This window comes from Odontesthes bonariensis, chromosome 7 (genome assembly GCF_027942865.1).
Source record: "Odontesthes bonariensis isolate fOdoBon6 chromosome 7, fOdoBon6.hap1, whole genome shotgun sequence".
Lineage (NCBI taxonomy): Eukaryota > Metazoa > Chordata > Actinopteri > Atheriniformes > Atherinopsidae > Odontesthes > Odontesthes bonariensis.
Window position 1 is genome coordinate 14,582,514 of NC_134512.1, and position 24,276 is coordinate 14,606,789.

Sequence of the window (24,276 nt, forward strand, 5' to 3'; positions counted from 1 at the left end):
TTACTGGATCTGTCTTGAGTTTTTGTTAGTTCTGCCTTTATTTTTGTCTTTAGGACCAGCATACTGACTTAGCCATGGAATATTCTACTTAATTGCCTGCAAACAAGCTTTTAATTTTTACATTTGATCGCTTGTAAAAAAAAAATTTAAAAAAAGGAAAAAAAAAAGTTCTAATTATCAAAGTGCTCATCATCTAAAACTATGCCTCCAATTTGGATGTGAATACTTTAAATTTACAGCTGAGAGTCTGCACATGAAGCGTGAAACTTACAAATTTTTGTAAATAGCGAAAATAAGAAAATAAAAATTTTGTGACATCTAAATACTTCCTGAGCAACGTGCATTTCCTCATGAGCTTAATATGTTGGTATTTGTCTTTAGAATCTGCCTGGATTCAGAAACTGAATGAGTGTAATCTAAACCTTAATCAACAAGAAAATAAAGACAACACACAGATGATTGCAGAGGAGATGCATCTACCTGGATGTAATTACTGTACTTGACAATTTCTCCAAGAAGCTTCTTGTTCTCTGACTCGTTCTGCTTCTGCTCCAGTTCTGCTGCATGCTGAGTGATGAAACAGAAAACTGGTGAACCTTTGAAATGCTTGTGGTGGTTTCAAAATGGTTTCAAAAACAAATAATGGTTATACCTGTAACTTTTTAAACAGATCTCCTTGTGTGTTGTTGTTGTTCCCTTGTTTCCCTTGTTTTGCCTTCCAGAATTGCTTCTGTGCTGAGTATCTGTTCATGGGACAAACCTTGAAGAGGCAATCTGCAGAGGAGGAGAAGCATTCAGGCTCACCTTAAACAAAGTGGCAAAGTCCTATGAAAAGGTTGCAATGTGGTGAAACCACTTATTTACCCAACAGATGCCTGCGGAGTCCCTTAAACACATAAAAGCTTTTCCTAAACCACAAGGTTGTGTTAAACAACACACTATGGACATGTGTGTGTGTGTGTGTGTGTGTGTGTGTGTGGCATCAAAGCAGTGTGAGCAGTTAAAATAAAATAAAATAAACACACCTCGGAATTTTTTGGGAGGATTGGTGAGGTCTCCGGCTTCAGGCTGGACCACACACCTGTCATCAACAAGCCTGCAGAGAAGAGCATAAACAACACACCATTCTTAAAATGCTTTTATGAATCACTCCAACAGTCAATACAATATATCACTCGAATTGAACACAGAGATTTGCATTGAACAAACTGTAGGGTGACATCACAGTTAAATGCAAATACGTGAAGTAGAATCTCAAACTACTTTGAAGCCTCTCGTTTGAATATGATGTAGAGTGCATCTACACTGGCTACCTGCAGGGTGAAAAGCCTGGCTGGAAAGAGATAATGTCTCTGTTCACCATCATATCCATCCGTTTTAAGCTCCCTGAGTATCTGGAGTGATGATGAGCATCTCTGGCTGGAGCTCATCCTCTTTAGCAGGGCTTTGATCTGTGCAGGCGGAGATATCTGCTCTGTCTTTGTAAGTTTGTATCAAGATAAACGAATAACGAGTAAATAGCCTCTGACTTTTACATACACTGGGGGGGACAGATAATAGAATCAAATGTCAGCATTGTGTGTGTGTAAAATGAAGCTTTTAGAGTGAACACTGTGTTGGTAATGGCCTCTGGGACAGCAGACACAAGAGGAAATCATGTACTGTCTGTGCAAGGTTGATTAGAGGGCACTCAAAAGGTGTCATTGCATTATCCACTGCCACGTTTACCACATCCTAGCCTCTTATTTACTAGTTGCTGACTGTAACAGAGAGATGTTTCTACAGTTTCAGGACTCACACATCTGACATACTGCTAATATAATTAAGAATTAAGACTGTGACACTGTTAATGACAGATAGATTTAGATTCATTTGGTTGTCTGTGCACAATCATGCAAACCTATATCATTCATCAACAGCTATAACTGCCGGCATAATCCGTCACATCTCGTGTCATACATGGGTCAGATTTATTTGCCATTTATTAAACTCAGAAGATCCCATTGAGATACAAAATCTCCTCTTCAAGGAAGTCCTGGTCAACATGATGTAAATATGAAGATCTGTTATCACAAATGGTGTTTTATCACATTGGATCAGAGAAAATTTTTGGAAATAAAAGAATATCTATAAATAAACCCCAATCATGTTACGGACCTGTTGCCAATTAATCTAACTAGTTGTTTGGCATGTCACGCCCATCAAATTCAAGATGAGGTAATATTTTTCAGTGAATATTAAATGTCTCACTTTCAACATTTTACATGTTTTCTATTTTCTGTTGTGAAGAAAATATAGATTGGAATGATGTGTGTAAATACAAATAATAAAGAATACAATGACTTGCATATCTTAAAAATAGTTTTTTAGAAACTGAGGTTCCAACTTAAAGCCTTACTGTCACAAATTTCTAAAAAAAAATGCTTCCATTTCCAATGCATACAGCACCAGCTTTGAATCTTTATAAAAAAGTCTCCATATCATCCCATTCCATCTCCTCTCCTCTCCGCAGCAGTTTGGATAGCACAAGCACATCCATTCATCCCGTCCACTGAGGAGAAATAGAATGCAACAAACAATTCCTCCAATTCATACAAAGCAGGCCCAGTTGCTCAAGTGAGCCGAGCCATTTCTTTTTTGTGCCATAGAGCTTGATCAGTGTCAGTCCTCAGGCTGTACATGATTTACTCCAACTCAATATCTACATTACATCTAAATGAGAGACAATAGAGCCGAACAGGAAGCATTACCAAGTGCCAAATGGCTAAACAGGAAGGTGCCCTGGAAAAGTCCCCTGAGCTCATAAATAAGTAACTATGAATCTACAGGGAGGCTTTTGCAGGACCCAACACTCTGTAAATGAGTTAAACATGAACTACAGATAAATGTACCAGGCTGGACACAGACAAACTAATAATAGCTATGGACTGTGTTAAGGGAACTGACACAAGAACACAGAATATTCACAGCCTTTAAATACAGAGCTAGCAGGTTTCTGCCGTCTGAGGTGTTTTCTAAAGACAAATGAGAGGGCACAGATGTATGACCCAACTTTAAGAAGTGTGAGAACAATTCTATCACCAGCATCTGTTGTTGCATGTTTCAAGTCGCTGCCAAAGCAGCAGAGTAATAACGATAAAATGAGTCACACACACCTCCTCTTCAAACATTTGAAGGGATATTTTACTCTTGTTTAAAGGGTGTAAAATTGCATTGACTCTAACATCATGGATAGAGAAATGTTGTATCCATGTGTTGCCAAAAGTATCTCTTTGTCCACAACTTATAACAAAGTGAAAGGAATGTTGTGAAGTCAAAAATACAATGAATCAGCTCAAAGGAACCTTTCTAATAAATGAAAAATCAGTGAACTCCAAAAAACTAAAAAAAAAGTCAGCTGGTACTCAAAGGTCAGTTTGCTGTTGAGTTTTTGGATAAGATGTGTGAGGAACTTGCAGTCTGAATGTGATCCTGAACAAACATGGACAGCCTTGTGCAGCAGAGGTCACATTGTACTGCTGCTCAGGGAGGTTCTTGCAGGCGTTTTGCTTTAGATACAGCTCTTAATAATACACTTAAATTCTGTGGGTCATTGGAAGGCTGATAAGCATTTCATTGCAACAATCGCTGCTGTGCACTTCTGCATTTTTAAATTTACGCTCCCTGTTTACGCTCCCTGTGTATGCTGCAGCTTACATTTGCATTATCAGAAGCCTTTGCAAATACGGGGGCTTTTCAGCAAAAGCTTAACTGGGCCCACTATGTTGTGAATCAGGAAGCACTCTTGCATTTCAGCATGTTGTGAGTCATGATAAGACAAACTTGTTGGGGGGGGGGGCACAGGCCAAATGTGTGAAGCAACAGCTTGTAGGGGGAATTTCAGGACCAAAAAGTATTGAGAGTGAGAAACAGAGGCAGGGAGAGGACGTGGGTGGAGCATACTCATTTCTCAGGGCCTGTCCAGCTTTCCACACTTGTAGTGCAGGGTCAGAGGCCACAGAAACATTTCACCTTGCACTGACGCTTTCAGGAGCCAAAGCCAAACAAACAGGCATTTCATATACATTTCAGTCTATAACACCTGACTGAGTGGCATGAGACCTATTCAAACAGCACTGAGGCCCCATCCACAGGTAGCCGGGTATCTGCTAAAACGAATATATTTTTCTACGTTTGGACCTGTATAAAGTGCGACCTTTGTTTACTGAAGAAGCATGTATGTCTTGAGAACTGTGGTGGTTATTATTGTGCAGGCGCTGTTTACTGCCTTGATTTTACACGCCCGAGTCGTACTCCCAGAGGAATGGCGTGACAATTTTGCATGTCCCGGTCCTCAGTCCTCTCGCTGTCGGAATTATTACGTCCTCATATCGAGGACTGTCATGCAATCACCTGTCAGTGTGCTCAAAAAAGTTGCGTGCACACTTTATTATTTAGCTGATTGGGCAGATTGCGCAAAACAGCAAATTGCATTTGGGTTGTCAAGACAGGTGAAAACGCAGATGTTCGGTTATGTGTGGAAGGAGTTTTTTTCGAAAACGAGGTAATGTGGAGACAGATTATTTTATAAACGGAGGGGGGGGAAACATTCGGTTTTAAAAATACCCGGCTACGTGTGTACATAGCCTGAGACTACTTGTTCACTCATCTACCAGCAGTTCAATAATCATTCTATTGATCATTTGTGGTTAGAGACGTTTTCACAACTCTATTTAACATGAAAAAAAAATATTTACCCTTTTAAGTTGTTTTTGGTATTTATTTTATCCCCCCCAAACTCATCTTATCTTATCTCAAGTTTTATCTTGTGAATCATTGAAAGGCATCTTAAGCCTCAGGCTGATGGCCAGTACTTTAAAGAATGACTAGGTAACTGAATATGATAAGAATCTTAAGGATTTGGATTCAAAATTGAACTTTCCAAGATCAAAGTGCGGCTCGAATATATTCAAGGCCTGTCTGGTTGTTATGTTACACAACATGTGTCATCTTGAGGCAGCTTCAGCGTGTGTGAAACACTTAAAACAGAAGGATTATCCCTTTACTCAAATAAACCTGTTAGATATTTCCAAGACTGTCAGGTGAGATGTGTTACTACAGGGGAGCCCCAAACTGTGTCTGCAAATGTCAGATGTGGCTGGAGTGAGACGCCAGGGAACATCATTTCTAATCCAACTATCAAATGAATGAAAAAAAGAGAGTTTTACTCCTCCCTTATTTTGCCCGGGGTCCGTCAAAATCCCATTTAATGTACTTCTCCGAGTCAACGAACCATACTTTGAGGACGTGCCACAGCTAGTAAATCCGCTTTTGTCATGTGTACCTGGGTAACACGCTGTTTTGCATTCCTGCTACATTTGCGTAGTTTCCTGAGACGCAGCAGTTTGCGCGCTGACAGGCCTCGACCACAAGGCACACAGCAAGTTTAGACTTGAGCGTATGGAAATGAAGAAAACGGAAAGACGTGTCAGAAGTAAAGTAAAAGAATCTGAAGGTGGTACCTGAGAGAATTGACCTGTATAAATATGGTGACAAGAGGAACGTACCCCAAAGTACTGATGAAGCCATTCACAGAGCCCTCCGCGTAAAGAGACACGATGTCTCCAATGTGAAGAAAACTGGATCTATGCTCCGACATTCTCACTGACGATTAGTTGTAGGTTTGTTCTGCTTTTCCCATTTATGACCAAATGGCACTCCTCTCCATGGGTGTGGAGACCCACACGCTACAGCGCCGTCAGTTTAGCAGCAGCCTTCAGCTTCACCGTCATTCTTCCATTTTTTTCCGACAGTTCTGAGGCGATTGAGAAAGAGCAAAAATGCCGAGAAACTGCAGGCAGTTGGTAAGAATGCGCCGTTCTTTTGTTCTTTTTAGTTGTTTTTCTTTTAGAAGACTTACTCAACTTCTTCCTGTATGTCTGAGCGGAGTGCTCTTCTTCACATCGACTTCAGGGGGAGGAGACTGCTGCTGTCAGGTCTGTGAGCAAATTCCGCTCTGTGGTATCTTTCTGTTGTTGGTTTCTAAGCCATGCAGGCGGACTGAAGTATGCTGAACAATAAGCCAAAGTTGGGAAATATACGGCAGATATAGATGTGGTTTATTTAGCGTAGTTAAGATAATGTATCCAGGTCTTTCTCAATAAACGCTCTCTCTTCAGTTAGACTATTGCGTGACAATATTAGTCAGTTTCTTTGCACAAACATAAAACTTCTGCATATTCCGCAGTAAGGCCCATTTGACAAAACGGACGATACGAGAACAAATGAGCAGCCTCTAAAAATTATTGTGCATTTCGTCTTCATCGGAACCGTCAAACTGTGTATGATCATTTCTCATTAGTCTCGCCAGAATAATCACCGACGATTGGCAACAGGCGGTCATGGTGAGAGCCTGTTTGTCAGTGCTCTCATTAGACAGGTCTACATGGGTCATGGTCCTCATCATAGTTCCATTTCATTTCATTTCAAGAAAGGGAAATCTAACTCCTGTGTCTTTTCCGGTTTGTTTTTCTGTTCAATTTCAGTGGGATTGGCACTACTTTCTAAACTCATCATTATCCTGAAATACAGCTAAATTTAACATGAGATTAACACATTGTACAAAACACATTAAAATACACAAAAAAACGTCTTTATTCACATTAGTAGCCTTCAGTCTGTCATTTTACCCATTTTTGTTTGTTGAAATGTGATGAGATACTAAAATCCAACATGCTATCAAGCATATAACATTTATTCCTACATTTTTGGGATTGTGACCCCTAAAAGGAACACATTGTAGTTGGAGGCCCCTGCTGTGTTCCAGGTGTCAGTCATGAGCACCTGCACCAGTGAGACACTTGTAAGTCAACACCTTGTCTGAGGCTTAAAATATCTCAAAATATTTCACAAAGAAACTAAGATTTGACAAACACCCAGTTGATAATTTCTTTTGGGATTCTTGAGGGGAAACAAACACAGATTGGCCGCTACGGAGCTGAACTACTCTCTGCTGTACATTTCACTGTATTAAATTAGCTGCTTACATAACATGTGTAATCTTTTAAAGTGGTCTGGAGTAGTGGTTATCCTGATATTCAGGAGGGTCTGAAAGTTTTTTTCCTTTTTGGACATTGGCTGCTTTCTCACTCCTGTGAAACATTTAGGCATAAAAAAGGGGCTGAGCCAGCATTGTGTCTACACATAACAGACAACTTAGCAAAGAAAGTCACCGTCAGCCTGTTGCACAAATCCATCATTCGTTTCCATTTTTTTCAATTTAATCTACAAGATTCATCTTGATAAAACGAAACAAAAGGCAGCCAACATCCATAGAAGAGCTTTGGGATGCCCTCCAAGGAGCCTGGAGAACTATTCCTGAAGACTGCTTAAAGAAATGACAAGAAAACTCATCTAAGAGGGTTCAGGCTGTGTTGAAGAATAAAGCTTGTTTTGAAACTGAATTTCAATCTTGATGGAGTAATACAAAACTGTTTGTTTTGTTTTTTTGACCATATTTGGACTCTTTTCAATAAATCACTGCACCTATTTCCCATTAATGTGTAGGTTTACATTCAATATATTAAGCACATTCAGCTAATATAGTTTTACCTCTTGCTTATTCCATCATATGACAAGTGACACATGGAAGAGGTAAAAACGTGAAAAAGTATCAACATTGAGATTTTTGCTTATTTTCTTTCCGTCATGTAGGGCTATCTGATTGACTGGAAAGCTCCCGTCAGCAGGGGACAGTCAAAGTGACTTGCAGCACCAGGAAGACAGAACCTCATAAAGAAAAACAGGTTAATGCTGCCATGATGTAGTGTACAACTTACATTTATACAACAGGGGGCGCTCCAGACCCAATCTCAGCCTGAGGCTCAGATGCCACAGTGTCTGACCTGCATCGCCCCGGGGTGTTCACTTTACAGCTTCGAAAGGTCATTCATCTTCTCCTCCGTCTGTGCTGAATACAAACACACCACTAACTGTTATTTCACACGTGTTCCACTGACTGACTTCCTCACACTGTGCCGGTGAGATGCAGTGACATGTACAGTCTGCATTCAGATGATATAATACAGAATAACATTGAAATTCTATGAGTTTAAAAAAATACATCTATATTATGTATCTGATTATTATAGAACACTCCTGGATAACACCCGATTTAATGTTAGCACACAGACTCCATTTACTTTCCACCTGGGAGTGCCATCTTTATGGCCATGCAATATGAGTCATTGTGATATAATTAAACCTTTAACGGGAAACTAGATGATTAAAAAAAAGAACAAGTAACATACTTTGTTTTTTCCATTTCTAATTAATCTTTTCTACTTGTTGAATCAGGTTTTTTTTTTTTTTTTTAAAGACACTCGAATTTCACCATGTAACATAAGAAACATGATGCACAACAACTCAATACAGACAGACAGACAGGCAGACTGACAGATGGATACTTTATTGATCGTTAAAGGGACATTTTATAATTCCAGTATAAAACACATATAATAAAAGATTAAATGAATACAAAAACCATTGAAAGTCTCAAGCGTGGCGTACGAGTTGGTATACAAAATGTATGCGTGTAGGTTTTACTCTTCAATATTAATGAGATTCAATAGCAACAAGTGGAAACGGTGGAGTAAAGCCTGCCACATTATCTTCGCTGTGTTTCCAATAATAGTAAGTGGGTGCATTTTTACTTACAGCACATTTCACGACGCGGGTTACAGAGTAGTTTACATAAAAACAAAAAAGAAACAAGTAGGCCTAAAAAGATTTAAAGCCAGCAACATCAGAACAATATCAAATGTAACAACAATGACAACAACGTGTCTTTCTGTATAATGATTCGGAGTGCAGTGGTAAACAAAAGTAGTGTTCACATTTTTATGTCAGATGTTGCCCGTGTGGCGACATGGACCGTAATCCAGTCTAACCTCAGTGTTGCTCGCTGTGTGACGTGTGCTGGGTTGGAGGAAGAGGAGGAGGTGGAGGTGGAGGAGGGACGGTGGGGGTTACGGAGTTGGTGTTCCCATGCAAAACAACAGTCGCACCTTTCCCCCAGCTCCGGACGATGAGGCGCTCCACTCATTTCCCCCCCTCTCTCCTTCTCTCTCGTGAACATTAAACAACTTGGTAACTTTCCCCAGAGTTTTACCTTCAGCCTGCCAGCCGCTCGGTGCATTCCCGACACCTGCCTCGCTCGCCCGGGTAGCACTTCACCGCGAGCCGTCCTGAGTCGTCGCGAGGCTCCGGTGGACGTAAGTAAACCAGACTTGTTGAATTTTTTTACCTTCTTTCCAAAGCACGCGTACTCTCCGCTTGCACGTGGGGTATATTTAGAACAGATTTCTGTCACCGTGAAGTTGCTGGTCGTTTCTGCTTTCTGCTCTTTCTTTGTTACCTCATGGATGTGCCGGGTTACATGCTCGCGCTGCTTTAATCTGCCAATTAAAAGCACCTGCTGGAGAAAACGAATTCGCGTAACACTGTATTAAAAGAAGAAGTTTTATAAATGTGTAGAAAGACCAGGCCAGATGGTAGTCTGAGATGGGACAGCTTGAATGAGATGCATAGCCTCCTCATTATCTGAGTGAAGACAACAACACTCTTAATAGGTGTGCTACAGCATCGTTGTTCCCTCTTAGTACCTGATTTTAAACCCTCGCATAAACTTGTATTTCTGCACTGTAAATTAGTCACACAATGCATTGTTTTAGGCTTCTTATCTGGCATCTGACCATTTCAACCCTGATCAAATCCCCTTATAGAAGATTACGAGGTAAGTTTGTGCCTAGCTTCCCAGCTTGTGGGTACTAACACGTTTTCTGCTTTCCCCCCCAGAAGCTTGAGAAGCAAGTGGCGTGAAACTGGAATGCGGCAGGATTATCACCTGACGTTACCCAGAAAGAAGGCAAAGCAGTCAGACTGTAAGATTACACCTTTTCTGATCTCTGCTGCACTGTAATAATGCCTTTGAGGTTACAATGTCTGCGCTGAAGCACGTTATTCTGCAGGACAAAGACCAGGAAAATGAGAAGAACCTGGACTGGAGTTACATTGAATGGGTTGAAAATGAAGTTGTCACGACAGGTGTGGCGGATGCCCAGACACAAACGGACGTGCGGCCTTCCGAGCACAAGGAGAGTCAGACCAGCAACCCGGTCATAATGCACATCGATCTGAAACGGACGCACTCCAGGTTGACAGATGTGTCTGCTGTGGACACTGACAGCCATGTAGCACCTTTCTTCCAGTTTGACCGCCAGGCCCCCGGGCGCATCTCCACATCTCCCACCTTGAGGAGGATGAGGAGCACCCGGCGTCCTGTCTTGGATTCCCGAGATCCTGGAAGGATGGAAGGCACTCAGGAGGAGCCGTCATCTGCGAGCACCACTTCCACTATGAGCCCTCTGTCTCCTTTTCACAGAGTCAAGTCTCCTCTTGCAGCATGCACCCTCTCTGATGAGGAGGTCTCTCACAGTGTTCAGCCAGTTTCATCGTCTGGCCAACAAAGTACCAGATCTCATAGATCAAAAACTTTAGTGAACGGTATCGGTTCCATGAGACAAGATTGTCACAGTGTTCATCCAGCTCCCGTTCAAGATTCTGGACCTCCGGGTGGTGAACTGCAGGTGAGCATTTTTAGCAGGTTTCTATGTCAATTTATTTATTTATTTTAAATTATTTTTTGGGCCTTTTTATACCTTTATTAGATAGGATAGTGTAGAGAGACAGGAAGCAGGGGGCAGAGAGAGGGGGAACAACACGCAGCAACGGGCCGTCCGATGCGGGACTCGAGCTGCAGCGAGGACTATAGCCTCTTGTACATGGGGTGCCTGCTGTACCCACTACGCCACTGGTTTCTATGTAAATCTAATTGAACCACGTCCACATATAGAGCCATGCAATCCGCATCACTTTGTTGTCCGAATCTCAAACCTCCTGCTAACACCACAAGTCGTTTTTGCTGTAGCGCACCGTTGATTTTTATCCATAGCTTGTAACTAATTAAGTGGGTAGACATTCCTTTCCTTGCAGAAGCCTTGTCCGCCTCATTCTGCATTGCCTCCTGCAGTGGTCCCTCACAATGCGAGCTTTTGACAGCAAATGAATCAGCAGTTACATGCACTGACAGCTCCGACCAAACCCACTGCCTGGAGAGCCCTGGGAAGTACTCTCCTTGGGCCCCTATTCACTGCAGTCAGCAGTCACCCAATAATGGAGGGGTCAGTGAGCGATGGAAAAAGATAATAGGGAGATCTATTCATCAGCTCGTGGTATTCAAGCAAGCACATTTTCAATAGAGTGCTGACATTCTCCTCCAATATCCGAGGCTTTTGAATCCAAGCGACCACTTAAAACACCGATTCGGATTTGAATGTCTTTGAAAGTGATATAGCGGCGCTGTTAGCAGTAGGAGGGTTTTTGCACCCTCAGTTTGATGCTGGGTGCACACTGGGACAGTGTCGATACAGCGTGGAAATTGTATGATTACTGCTGTGGCAAACTGAGAGCACTAATGAAGTTTTTCTCTTTTCTTTTTCCTGCAGGTGAAGGAACGCTGCCATCATAGGTAGGTGCACTTTACCTTGGACTTTTGGAGCTTTCAGATTTGCATTTTGTCTGTGCGCCATTCAGCACGACGGAAAAGAAATTCAGTTTGGAAAGTGTGAGATCATATTTGCTTATCAGGAATGTAGTAAAATATCCTGCGATGGACAACAGTGCTCACACTTGTTCTCGTATTCATCATGCTTCCGTGAGGCACCCGTGCTTATGTGTCAAATCATTGCGTGAAAAAAGTTCTTTTGACTTGCCCTCTGGTTGCTGATTGGACCTTTAGCTTAAGGAGCCCCTTTGTGCATTCAGTCGAACAGTCTTGCTTCATAAGCATTGTGGGTTTAGTTTCGAGAGCCCCATGGTTCTATACGAACAAGACAAACCCTCATTAAGGCTGTTTTCCCTTACTGCCACCCACGCCCCTCTTAATGGGCGATGAGGCTCGTCCCCATTTCTGGATAATTAGGCAGCTTTTGTCCCAGTAATTACATCCTGGCACTGTGCCTATTTCAGCGTCCAGGCCTTGCGATCCATTAGTTGGGACAGTTTTGTTTTAGGGCATCATTATTTTCTCTTGTGTTGGAACAAAACACCCATTTTTATTAAGTTCTCGTGGTGGCAGAGACGCTGATACAGAGAAAGCTTTCTGTACAGTCACAAAGCAGGATGTCACTGTGAGGTTGCTGTGGAATGAGCTGCATGGAGACACTGGCCTGGTTTAGAGGAGTAGTTGTGCCTTTGCGAGGGCCCAGCAGCATTCACGTATCAATGCCGACTGTTCATGCTTCGGTGCCCATGCATTAAGGGTTATACACCCTTTAGGTGTATAAGTTGGCCCTGCAGCCATGTGGTCTAACACCTGTGCAACAGTGCAGGTACCGCAGCAAGAGTGCAGCTACTGTATGAGGGATTGTTAGGTGCTGTAAGAGGAAGAAAAGTTCTTAAAGGGTAATTAAGCAGTTTTTACATACAATAGTTGCCTTAAACAAATCAGTGCTATCCTTGTTCCTCTGACTTGTACTTCTGTTCTGGTGTTTTGTCATCATTCATAGGCATAAGTCCTCATTTATAAGCCAAATGTACTTCGAGTTCAGTTATGTCCTGAAAAATCTTTTTTAGTGTTTTAATCCATCCTGGCCGAATGAGGATGCGTTTGTAGTTGCGTGCCATTGATCTTAAAATCATTTGCCCTCAGGTTTTGTGCTATTGTTTCTGCTTAAACACTTCACTTTTTCTTCTTCTGCATTTTAAGCCCCACCTTTGTAAGCCATGACCCTTAGAAGCAGTGTCGTAGGTCAATGACCAGTTTATCGATTTATTAAGACTATTTGCACTTTACTCTTTGCACATTTTTGCACAAATATATTTATATTTATACTGCCTTTTTATTTTTTTTTATTCTATATCTTTATGTTTTATTCTTTATATTCCCTTAGGATAATTATCCAACTGCTTTGTCGTGGCCAAAATGCATCGTAATTTCGTTCTGCAGTGCAACTCTGATGTTATGTTGAATGACAATAAAAGAATTTGAATCTGAGTCAATCAGTATCGACGTGCTGAGAGTGTACCATACCTTCAGCAAAACCAGCCTGTCTGGTTGCTGTGCATGTTATTTCAACAGACCTGCCACATTAAACGGCTGCTTGCCTCTGGTTAGCATGGGCCCAGTTTGGACTGTGATTGTTAATGATGCTGTAACTGATCAAGTTTCTCAGGGTGGAGACGCTTTTAATCCTTTAGAATGAAAGGAAAACATTGCGTGGCAAAGCCCTCTCTCGTGTCTTGTTTGGATATTTAATGCTGCCCTTCGTAAAACAATGACATTATCAAGGTTTTTGGTTGATTTCAGTATGTGAATGTCCATTTTAGTTAGTTAGTTAAAATCAGTCATAAATTATGCCTAATATACAGCAGCAGAGGAAAGTTAAAGTAACACTTGAACGGTGGCTGTGTGAGCTTTGCCGGAGGCTAAAAGGTAGGCCTGTGTTTTTCCAGTCAAAGCCATGCCTCGGTTGCTAACTATGAAAAGGAGACCCAAGAGGATTATACCTGGCACACATTGACAGCTTGCTTCCTTCCACACAAACAGGACAATCCATTAATCAGCAGCTATCTATGAATGATCCAGACACATAACACTTATCCCTCATAATATTTGCTGCTTGTGTTAATCACCTTTTTGCTGCGTAGTGCAGATGGCATCTCAGTGGTATTTCAACTACATAAAATGACAAAAGAAATTCTGTTATTCCCTGTAGCTTCCAATAAGTCTGTTCAGTTTACAATGCGGTACATTTACAACAGATTAACAATCGTCACAGTCTCAGCTGGGAAATGAGCTGCTTCACATGCTATGAAAAACTTTTTCTGTTTTAAAACTTTGCATGGTGGACGAAATAGTTTGTTTGTGTGTCCGCTTCAGACTTCAGGAAAGGAGGCGGAGCTCCGTGGTGGTCAGTTTACCTGGATTGGATGTTTCACCTGGAGACCTTTTTGTCTCCAACGGAGCAGCAGACATCATCAATGGTTCAAACTTCTCTGGTAAAATCCTATATTCTATCACATCCTGGCTGTGCTTAATGCCCTAAGTAGTTGCATTTCGCAACTTTAACTTATCTTGCTTTCATAATGTACATAAACATTAAAGGTTTAACTCTTAATCCCTTTCAAAGAATGCAGATTAATAACAGTTTGCCTTGAAAAGCCTGAGTAAAAATCTCTATAAGTAAACATTTCTTCTCAAAGTATATCAGAACTTAGCAGTTACTAGTTCTACAATTAGCTTTAAGACTACTTTCTTCAGATTTTGATAAATGTTATCTTGTAGAAAGAATTTCTTCCTAAATATAGTCCACATAATAATGATAAGTATACTCATGTCAGCACTTTACATCAACAGTATTTCAAGACTTTGTGTGGACCTTGAACCAAGGAGTGAAAGTATTAAGTAGCACACAGATAAAGAACGTGCCTTTGTGCTTCCAAAAATCGAACTGGTTACATATGTAAATATAACATCTATTTGAATCTTTATTACTTTTGTCCTCGAGTCGAGAGCAGGTTATAAACATGTCTGTGTGTTTGATTTTAATCCCATTGGTTGCACACAACACAAATATGTCTTTTTTTTTTTTGTTAATCTGTATAATCTGTTTTTTGTGTCCAATTTTTACAGATACAAAGAAGTCAAAGTGGCCTTTTTCAAAGCGTAGTACGGTAGGTGTGTTTTATGACTGTGGTTTATGGGTGTGACTGGTGCCAGTGCTATACGTGTGGTTTGTTTTGATGTACTTTTGTTTTAGCTGTGGGCAGTTGGTTGGACATTGTTCTCTGACCCACTTCTCAAAGCGGATTAGAGTTTCCTCTTATCCTTTTTGGACCACAGTTTTTGCAATTGGTCAACGCTTGAAATGCAGAACTTGAGCCAGACTTGGTAATTCAGCTCTTGAAACATGTGCAGAGAATAAGCAGAGCAAAACAGCAAATATGCACATACACAAATCTTTTATTTCATAACTCTAAAAACTACTTGGATGCTTCTGTCTTTTCACTTCAGAATAAAGGGAAGTTGCAGATGGGCACAGTGTCAGATATTGAAAAATACCTTTCAACAACACAGATTCAAGACTGGAGAGATCCTGAGTTTCAGAAATATAAGGTGAGAAATGAGCCCTGAACATCTCTTTTGTTTATCATATCAAACAATCATTGTGCCAGTTCGGTCTGTGCTGACTTCTAATCTGAGCAAAGTTTGAACTACAAAGACATTCAGATTTCCTATTCAAATACAACTCATCATTTATAAAGTGATTAAGAAATAACAAGACAGTAGTTGAAGGGAAGCTTTAAGCGCGACATAGGTTGTGCAAGAACCAGAATTTCTTGGCTGCAACCAGCTAGATCGCTCCTGCACACGTGTATATATATAAACAAACACTGACGTGCTCCTGAGTCATGGTGGTAGGATACAGCTTCCTGGTTTGAATATGTCATTTTAGTCCTACCGTTCCTCTGCGCAGGACTTCTCTCTGGCCGAGTTTCTGCAGGACCAATCCTCCAAGGAGGATGTTACCTCTGACCCTCAAGGCTTCAAGAGACAAGAGACCATCTGGGAACTCTTCACCAGCGAGTGTGTTTACTTCCTGGATCAGCTCATGGTTCTGAAAGAGGTGATTTTGTCAGTTCTGGGCCTCACACACACAAACACACAGGACCAAAAAATAAATAGACCAAACACGAATGAAACACAACACCTGCTGCTTTGTGTTTTTCCATCACCCCACTCCATTCCTGTCTTTGGTGTTCATGTAAACGTCTCCTTTCCTTACAGCATAGGATTTGAAATTTAACGCCAGATTTGGCAGATACCCTATTCTCTGTCTGACCTCTTTGTTCTTTTCAGGTGTTTTCAGCTACGCTCACAAACCTGCAGCTGAGGAACTGCCTCACTGACATTGACTTATGGAGGCTGTTTGCAAACCTCAATGAACTTTGCCTGGTGAGACGTGATGCAAATAAGCTGCACGAGGCCTGCTGGTTTTACATTTACTATGTAAATTATCTTAAACAACTGGAGCCTTCATTACAATGAAATAACATTTGGTTTGGCATCAAAATTGCTAAAGACCCCTAATTTCACTCAGCCTATACAGTTCAGCCTATACATTTTTTAATCCTCCTCACTTCAGTTTTTAACTAGAGATTAAAATTTTTACAATATTTGTGTTCAGATTTTAAATTTTTTATGGGAATTCATTTGAATTTTAGTACTACTTTTTGTCTAATGTGTATTGAAACCAACTGTTGCCTTCACACTGCAGAAATGCGCACAAACAATTGTTATAAAGTAGGGCTGGGCAACGATTAAAATGTTTAATCTAATTATTCACGTGATTTCCCTGATTAATCACGATTAATCGCATTTGTACTGAAAATCCAAAAATGAATTCAAAAGTAGTATATAGCTTTTATCATTTAGTTTTATTTTAAATGTGCTGCCATATGAATGAAAGTGCCATAACATTTGTTGTGCAAACACACTTTTAACATCAGCATTTTTATGTAGTTGTTATGTAGAAGCCTCGCTCCACTGTCTGTTTCCTTGAATGACTTGCTGCTATCAGTTGTGTGTTTTGCCGTGAAGTAATATTTTAGACTGGAACTACTACGACAATAAGACAATTCAACTTGGCAGTGTTTACAGATGACTTTGGTTCTGTCGACTCCGCCGTCTGGAAGAACTTTAAAATGAAAATGGCCGAGTAAAAGTTCTGTACCCTTCTCCATGTTTGGTGGATCCGCCGATTACTTTCTTTTCCGGTTCCGCAGCAGACAGCAACAGACTTTTATAAAATAAAAGCCTGTGAGCAACAGACTTTTACAATAATAAAACCTGTGCTAATGCGCGATAAAAATTTGTCGGCGTTAAATAATTAACGAGTTAACGCGACAATAACGAGTTAACTCGCCCAGCCCTATTATAAAGCAAGAGACCCAATATTAGCTATTTTCTCTTGGCTCTAATATTTCAGATTTCTTATGTCATATACTATAGATCAGATGGAGAAAAAAAAGTGATAAAGCTGCTGGAAAAGTGCTCAAAACAATATTTTTTTTTACTCTTTGATTTAACTAGAACAAATTCATACTTTGAGGCTGTGTTGTTAAAAAGAATAAAATGGGGAAAAAAGAAAACCGAAACTATTTAAAAACTGGAGCAAATTTTTAAGGAAATACTATTTTTTGCTGTATGTAGCACTATCACGTTGGCAATGAATTGAACATGTACAGGGTCTGGTGGCTTTCTGGTGACACTCGGTACACTGTTTTCTACCGCAGGTGAGCTTTGGTTTCCTGAACAACCTCCTGCATGTCATCAAGGACACGTTGGCGATTACTGAGGGTGGCGGGTCCACCCTGCTGGAGCTGCTGGGCAAGGCAAGTGTAACTGACCTGTGGACACGCACGGTGTCAGTGAGTCAGTCAGTCAGTCACTTGTTAAAGTCCACTGATAAGAAAAGGCGGAAGAAGAAAAACATGACCATAAGTTGTCTGAAAAAATGCTCATTCTTTGCTTTGAATAAGTAAAAATCAGCTTAATAGTAAGAATTTGTTTAATAAATTGTAAACATTACTTAAAGGTTGAAATAATTAGGCGTCTAACTTACAATGTTTATATATTCATGATATCTGAAGCAGCTTCTATTAGATGCATCGTGCTACTCTGCCAGGAATCACTGTTCTTTGAAATTTCAGTTTAAAATGTTTGTACTTGTTGCAGTTCTGATGTTCCCGTTTATCACTTGCTGCTCTGTTTTACATGATAAGAGCCTGTGACACAAGATATGAATAGATTTGAGTTGAAGCACAAGTTAAAAAAAGAATAAAAAATGCTCTACCACAGTTCTATTTCAGTGCTTTGTCCTTAAATAATAAACAGTATAATTTATAGTTTGATTTAAAGTATAAATCATTTGGGAGAAAAAATGTTTTCATCCTGGTGTTAAATTATGCATCAGAGAAAGCAGCAGAGGGCACATTTTAGACTTTGGGTAATGTTTGTTCTGATTGTGTGTAGGTTTGCATCTTCTTGCCCGTTTATGATTTATTTGATGTTGCCCGCTGGTCTGTCCCAGTGTTTTTGTAACACTTCTATTTGCTGCCAGGCTTTCCAGGAGAGCATATGCCACTGCCTGCAGAAATACTGCCTCAACTACTCCACGGCTTTGCTTTATCTGGACAACCTGAAGCCCAGAGAGGACTTTCAATCGTATTTAAAGGTACAGGAGGAAATTCATTCCAGGCAGCTAAACTGTTTTCAACTGTCAGCGAAGGCTAGAACGTTGTGTACCTTGACAAGGCTTCAGGCACTGTGTGCCAAGTTTGAGAGAGGACACGCAGCAACGTTTGCGGCTTTAACAATCAGTTCAGTGTGACAGAGGCCTGCCAATGAGAGGAATGTCACCATTTGTCTTTTGTGAAAACTTCCCAGTCATCATGCTTGCGGTCATGTGAGAAAGAAAGTGCACCCTTTCATTTTTTGATTCCGTAATGATAATAGTAATAATAATGGTAATAATAATGGTAAATGTGTTACGTTATCCGTCTCTGACATTGCGGATGAATTTTGGCCAAGAATTTTAATCAGGTTGAGGTCTGGACTTTAACTGGACCATTGCAACATCTGGATTCTTTTCTTTTTCAGTCATTCTGTTGTAGATTAGCTGCTTTGCTTGACCTGTTGCATAACTCAGTGTTTGCTTCACATTTGACTCCAGAATACTTTAGAGTTCATGGTCGGCTCAGTGACTGCAGGGTGCCCAGATCTATTAAACTCCAAAAGAAGCCCAAATCATCAGCTCTCCACCACCTCGCTTTGCACTTAGTATGAGGTGTTTGCTGAAACGCTGTCTGGTTTCTGCCAGGCATCTCCTCTTTGGCCTCCAATGTCCAAAGGACATTGTTCCAGAAGTCTTGTGGTTTGTTCAGATGTAACCTTACAAACCTAAGCTGTGCTGCCATGTTCTTTTTAGAGAGAAGAGGCTTTCACCCGGCAAAGCTTCTAAATAATTAATACTTACAATCTGTAAGATTTAACATGCTAACTGGGATATCCATAAATTGACCTAATTGTCTTAAATATTTCTCACTTGCGAATAATTATTCTCACCATAGAATAATTTACTCCAAACTGTTTGGAAAACTCTTCTGAATTTGATGGGCAGCAACAGTTGCTTCTTTGAGATCATTGCAAAGATCTTTTCTTCTTGGTATTGTGTTAACACACACCTGAATGCTCCAGACCTGTAAACTGACTAAACGTCTCCTTTTTTCACACTTGCCGATGATCAATTTTTTTTGGCTCGTTTTCGTTAACTACACGGTTGAACATTTCATGTGTTGCAGTTCACTTGAATATAAAGAGGTAAAACTTCTTTCATCTCGCAACTGTACGCATTTGTTAGGGTGATTATTTTTGCTTTGGTCTTTTGATTATATTTAACAGTAATATCACTTACCTCGTAACATGTGGTCGTCTGCATCACTTCCCATCCCCCTTTTTCTTGGTTCTGACAGGCTCCTTCACCCCTCTGCCCTCCTCTCACCAAGCCATTTCTTTTGTCTCCCCGTTTTCTCCTCAGTGGTGTGAGAGGAACGAACAGTGCCGGAGGCTGCAGCTACGCGATCTGTTGGTGGCGCCACTACAGAGGTTAACTAGGTACCCTCTGTTGTTGCGGAATATCGCAAAGAGATGTCAGAAGGATGAGGAATCCAGAGAGCTGCAAGTGATAGCCGAGCAAGTGGACAAATCTATCTGTGAGCACTGTGCACATCTTCACCCCGAATCCCAGTATTTCTCTTAATCTGTCCACGTTAGGTCTGTAGCACGCTATATAAGGCTTTGACTTATCAATGATTAAGTTATTGGGTTGTTGCAGGGCAAGTTGTATGTTTTGTGCGACTCCATAAAGATCCTGTCAGTTGCTAAATAGTTGCCTGCAGATTATTTTGATTGAAAAGGCATATAACACAGATGTGTGGTTATGTGTGTCAACACAAGCAGAGCAGTCTGTGCCTTTGGCTGCAAATGGGTTACATGCCTTGGACAGCAGCCAGCAGTCACTGTCCGTTTATTCTTCACAGGATGCCTCTGCGTGCAGACCTGTTGTGTCGGTTTACTGTGTAACTAGAAGGACAGGCTGTGGGAAATCTGCTGCAGTAATGCCCTTCTGTGTTATTTTTGCTGTATTGAACAAATAACCATACAAAACCAAACCGACAAACCTTTAAAGTGAATAACTGTCCCAGCATTTAAAAGGTGTATTTTGATACAGGGTGTGGCGCACCACACCCCTTTTAATGGTTGTGATTATGTCACTTACAGCTGATGGAATATTGCAGTCACAGCTGAGATGTGTAGGCCAATGTCCTGCCTGGGTGTTGTGGATATTTATTGTAAAATCTGAGGGAAAGCTGTAAACCCTACAAAGATACGGCCACACCCGCGTTTGGCAGCAACATGCAAGTAATGACCACATCAAGATGATAAAGTTTAGCAGCCATGTCGCGCATTGTAAACAGCTTTCCATGTTAGAAGTATTCCAAGAATTCCAAACCAGCGAGGATTCTGTGTTGAGTAACACTGAATGCAATGAACTGTAAATAATACAAACGCTATGTTTAAGATTAAGATTTTTTTTTGTGTGGAATCACCCCCTCTCTTAACAACACTGAGCATTGTGGAATCGGACCAGTTTTTGGCGTTTTCACAGTAAAACATCGACTTATTTTTCTGCTCGACGCGCGACTTCAGCCACTCAACAGTTCAGTTCCTTTTTTAAATTTACTTTATTTTTTTCAACATGTTAAATGCTTTCAATGAGACTGCTGGCAGGTTATTTTATAATGGAACTCTTTCACTATGGAGCCTTGCTGTTGTGAAATGTTCAGAGTGCAGTTGGGCATTGTGCTTCTGAAATAAGACTTTCCTGAAAAATGTCAGATCTGAACGGCAGCATTTGGAGCATCAAAGCCTATTTATTTCATTCAGCCCTCACAGGTGTTCAAGCTCCTCTATCACACACACTTTCACACTTTAGAGTTCAAAATAACCCGGATCGTCCTTTACTCTTGGAATTTAAAGATCTGATTTGTCAGGCCACTGGACAGTTTTAATTTAGTCTGACTAAGTCTGACAGATTTAAACCTATTTAAGATGCAGATTGCAGATGAGTTTAAGCAAGCCTTTTCTCTAATCCAAGCGACAGGTTTTGAAAATGGCCTCCCAAACTCTGAGGGATCTTTGGATAAACTTTACTGTCCACAACAGTATTTTATCTCAGCAGGTGAAGAAGCTAAAATTATTCAATAAAAACCATTTGATAGGTTAAACCTTTTTTTTTTTTTCCTGGAAATTGCTCACATCTACCATTTGTCTAGTAACATTTTTCATTATTATTATCATTACCATTGTGCATCTTGAAAATGATGGGACACATCAGGCTTAAAAGGTAAACCATGCAAACATGGTTCCAGCTCCGAAAGGGAGACGCACTTGTGATGCATCAAGTTTTACTGGGAGAGGTTTACAGCATTCCTGGATGTCGTTTACACACGTATCTAGTCTTTGTATGGAGGTTAACATTTATTAGTAAATGAAGCAGTGAGCTGTGTTCACTGACTCGCCAAATATTTTTCAAAAAGAACAAAATTCCTAAAGTTCTACATTTTATTTATGTTGTCATTTATTTATTCTTGTTTTTCCAACTGCATTAAATCATTTAAACCGTATATTCAGAGTGCTCCAGCATTTTTTGGAAGTGGGGTTGTAAATTCATTCATAAAGTAAGCAATGTGTTTGGGTCAGGGTTTCTGTTTCTGGTCCCTCTGATGATTCCTTGGACATTTAGTTGGCTCTCCTCTGTTTCCAGGTGATTTAGAGGGAAAAGTCAAATGGATGGATAACTACCAGAAAGTGAAACAGTTGCGAGACGCCTTGGTGTGGCTGCCTGTATGGGAGAGAGACAAGCGAGCCTTCATCCCAGAGGTCTGTCTTGTTTGTGTATGCTTCTCTACATTGTTTACATGTGTTTGTGTGGGCAAGAACCGTGCTGACGGAGCAAAGATTAAAGTCCCAGACACGCAGCAGATATGCCTCTTAACAACACCAACGTTTGTCTGAATGTGAAATCAGATATCAGTAATCGCTTTTTAAAATAGATGTGTCATTAACATTTACTATGGTATCAGAAATCCAGCAGATAGGATCTTTCAGTCAAAAGATTCGACTGATTGACCGCTTGTCTTTCAGACTCTGAAACATCTCCTGAAGGCCGTCACTCTTGATAATCTCATCTCTCACAGAAGTCTGCTGCACGAAGGAAGGCTGGTGCTCACAGGTGTGTACAGTTGTCAGAAATCCAGGACACTTTGTGATCAGTGCTTCAGTTAAAACAAAATCCTACAAAGTCTTTCTATGATTCATCACCAGAGAACACAAAGCTGGTCGATGTTTATCTGTTCCTGTTTGACGAATTCCTGCTGATCACAAAGATAAAGAGAAACAAGAAGGTATGTCACTCTCTCGTCTGCTTTCCACTCTGATTTGGACTGATTGTAGATACTCAGTGAAAGGCTTTTGTATCTACATTGTTCGCCCTGTGTTCTGGCTTCTGGTTTAGAGGTCCATCGGTCCTGAACAGAACCCTCTGAGGCTGCAGCACAACTTAGAGCTGGACCAGCTGTTAAAGGATGGGTGCACCTTTATTGTTCTCGACCAGCCCGTCTCCCTGGATCGACTCCAACTCAAGAACATCGATCAGCTAAATGCCTCCAGTAATTAAATCTTTACCAATATTCTTTCTTCCTGTTGTTGTTTTCAGCTCTGCACAATTTAGGGTGTATAGAGTCCATTTAAGCAGATTCAAGGTAGATTCAAAACTTCATGCTGGGTCACAGCTTGTTTGCATCATGTTTTTGTTATTAAATAGAAGAATTCTCTGCTTTCTTCACAGCATCGGGCCTGCCTCATTCTTTTATAATTATGCACCACAACCGCTACCAACAGTGTGTCGGCGCATTCATCCTTCAAGCTGCGTCAGAGTCTTCCAAGGTAAGTCAGTTCAACCATGAATTTCTGACAAGTTTCAAAAGGTTTTCGGTTCAATTAGAGCTGGAAGAACACCAATTGCACAGAACATTGTGTAAAAGACCGTATTCATATATGTCCAAACACTTCTGCATTTCCAACTTCCAACTTAACCCAGAATGCTTATAGGCCGTTTAAACATAAGCTTCATTTTGAGTGGATGCTCAGCAGACACATAAGCTTGACATAATTCTGACATAAATGTTGTCATATTTGTTTAATTAAAGACTGGAGTATAACAGTGTGATGTATGCAGATTTCACTTTATTTTCACCTCCTTTATATGAATGCTAATTAAAAGACTAGTTTTGCTTGTACAAATTAGTTTTAGTACACCAACAAACATCAAAAACAAAGAGCAATACGAATAAAATGTTAGTCCTTTCAATCAGCACACTAGCTAAACTAATGTTTGTGTTGGCTTTTTACAGAGAGAATGGATGTCGAAGATAGAGAGCGCAGTGACGGCGCTGCTGAAGCTGGACTCTCAGCAGCCGCGAGTCAAGAGCTCCTCACTGTGGCTGGAGTCTTCACAGATCTGACTGCTCAGAGAGCCCTGGAAGCCATTCCTACTGTCAATGTGCACTTCACTGTCCCCTGAAGTCTTATAAAGACCGTTCCAAGAATAGGATTTTTTTTTGTAATCAAAATGTGTGCCTTCCAAGGCAGCTGCAGCAGCAGTGTACAATAAATATCTGGTAATGTTGTCAAAGCTTGTGTCTGTTTGTCTTTATATCATACACATCTCATCTATATGTCTTGTTTGTCATTTTAAATGAGCTTTAACAGGATGCTTGTATCACAAGTTGTCCACCAGAAAACATGGAGAGGAGCTTAAAAGTTACATTTGAACTCCTAAAATTCAAATAACTCCAGCTAAGAGGGAACGCGATATTTGAAGCTGTAGATCAGGTACTCGGTGCCTCTTGATGTGAGACTGTAATATCAAGATTCAACCTTGCACATGAGTAAACCACTGTTAGGCTGAATGATATATTAAGGTTCTGGAACAACGCATACCGCCACCCACACTCCCTTTTTCCAAGCTGCCCCTACTTATTTCAGCATTTTTC

The 24,276-nt window shown here is 40.7% G+C and overlaps 2 protein-coding genes across 11 annotated transcripts in view; one reads left to right on the plus strand and one right to left on the minus strand.

Annotated features, from left to right (window-relative positions):
- itpr2 (inositol 1,4,5-trisphosphate receptor, type 2) overlaps window positions 1-6,104 on the minus strand; it is a 64,242-nt gene extending 58,138 nt beyond the window's left edge. For 2 of the 7 annotated variants that reach the window (XM_075469582.1, XM_075469581.1), the window contains exons 1-4: window positions 5,547-6,089; window positions 1,026-1,096; window positions 653-774; window positions 481-567 (exon numbers count right to left, since the gene is read on the minus strand). In XM_075469582.1, the coding sequence (XP_075325697.1) occupies window positions 481-567; window positions 653-774; window positions 1,026-1,096; window positions 5,547-5,638 (372 nt within the window). In that variant the 5' untranslated portion in view covers window positions 5,639-6,089. Of the gene's footprint in view, window positions 1-480; window positions 568-652; window positions 775-1,025; window positions 1,097-5,323; window positions 5,385-5,546 lie in introns of those variants that run through there. The other 5 variants (XM_075469580.1, XM_075469579.1, XM_075469578.1 and 2 more) reach the window with 5 other exon arrangements.
- On the plus strand, window positions 5,565-23,915 carry plekhg7 (pleckstrin homology domain containing, family G (with RhoGef domain) member 7). 4 transcript variants are annotated; one of them, XM_075469587.1, is made up of 19 exons: window positions 5,565-5,843; window positions 9,141-9,251; window positions 9,835-9,920; window positions 10,084-10,625; window positions 11,544-11,566; window positions 13,979-14,097; window positions 14,732-14,772; window positions 15,113-15,214; window positions 15,576-15,725; window positions 15,959-16,054; window positions 17,395-17,493; window positions 18,222-18,335; window positions 19,698-19,872; window positions 21,987-22,102; window positions 22,367-22,454; window positions 22,547-22,626; window positions 22,737-22,890; window positions 23,070-23,167; window positions 23,635-23,915. In XM_075469587.1, the coding sequence occupies exons 3-19, from the start codon at window positions 9,866-9,868 to the stop codon at window positions 23,743-23,745; spliced, it is 2,163 nt and encodes a 720-aa protein (XP_075325702.1). In that variant the 5' UTR covers window positions 5,565-5,843; window positions 9,141-9,251; window positions 9,835-9,865; the 3' UTR covers window positions 23,746-23,915. The 4 variants fall into 4 exon arrangements, with proteins under 4 accessions (XP_075325702.1, XP_075325703.1, XP_075325701.1 ...); XM_075469588.1 differs by having other exon boundaries at window positions 5,565-9,251; window positions 9,838-9,920; XM_075469589.1 differs by lacking the exons at window positions 5,565-5,843; window positions 9,141-9,251 and having other exon boundaries at window positions 9,843-9,920; window positions 10,008-10,625.
- The last annotated feature ends 361 nt before the right edge of the window (window positions 23,916-24,276 follow it).

Bases quoted from the DNA above. Each gene is read 5' to 3' on its own strand.
- plekhg7 (XM_075469586.1), top strand. From the start codon at position 9,978: ATGTCTGCGCTGAAGCACGTTATTCTGCAGGACAAAGACCAGGAAAAT. The intron at 10,626-11,543 runs GTGAGCATTTTT...TTTTTCCTGCAG, and splicing joins CTCCGGGTGGTGAACTGCAG to GTGAAGGAACGCTGCCATCA. The intron at 22,103-22,366 runs GTCTGTCTTGTT...CTTGTCTTTCAG, and splicing joins AGCGAGCCTTCATCCCAGAG to ACTCTGAAACATCTCCTGAA.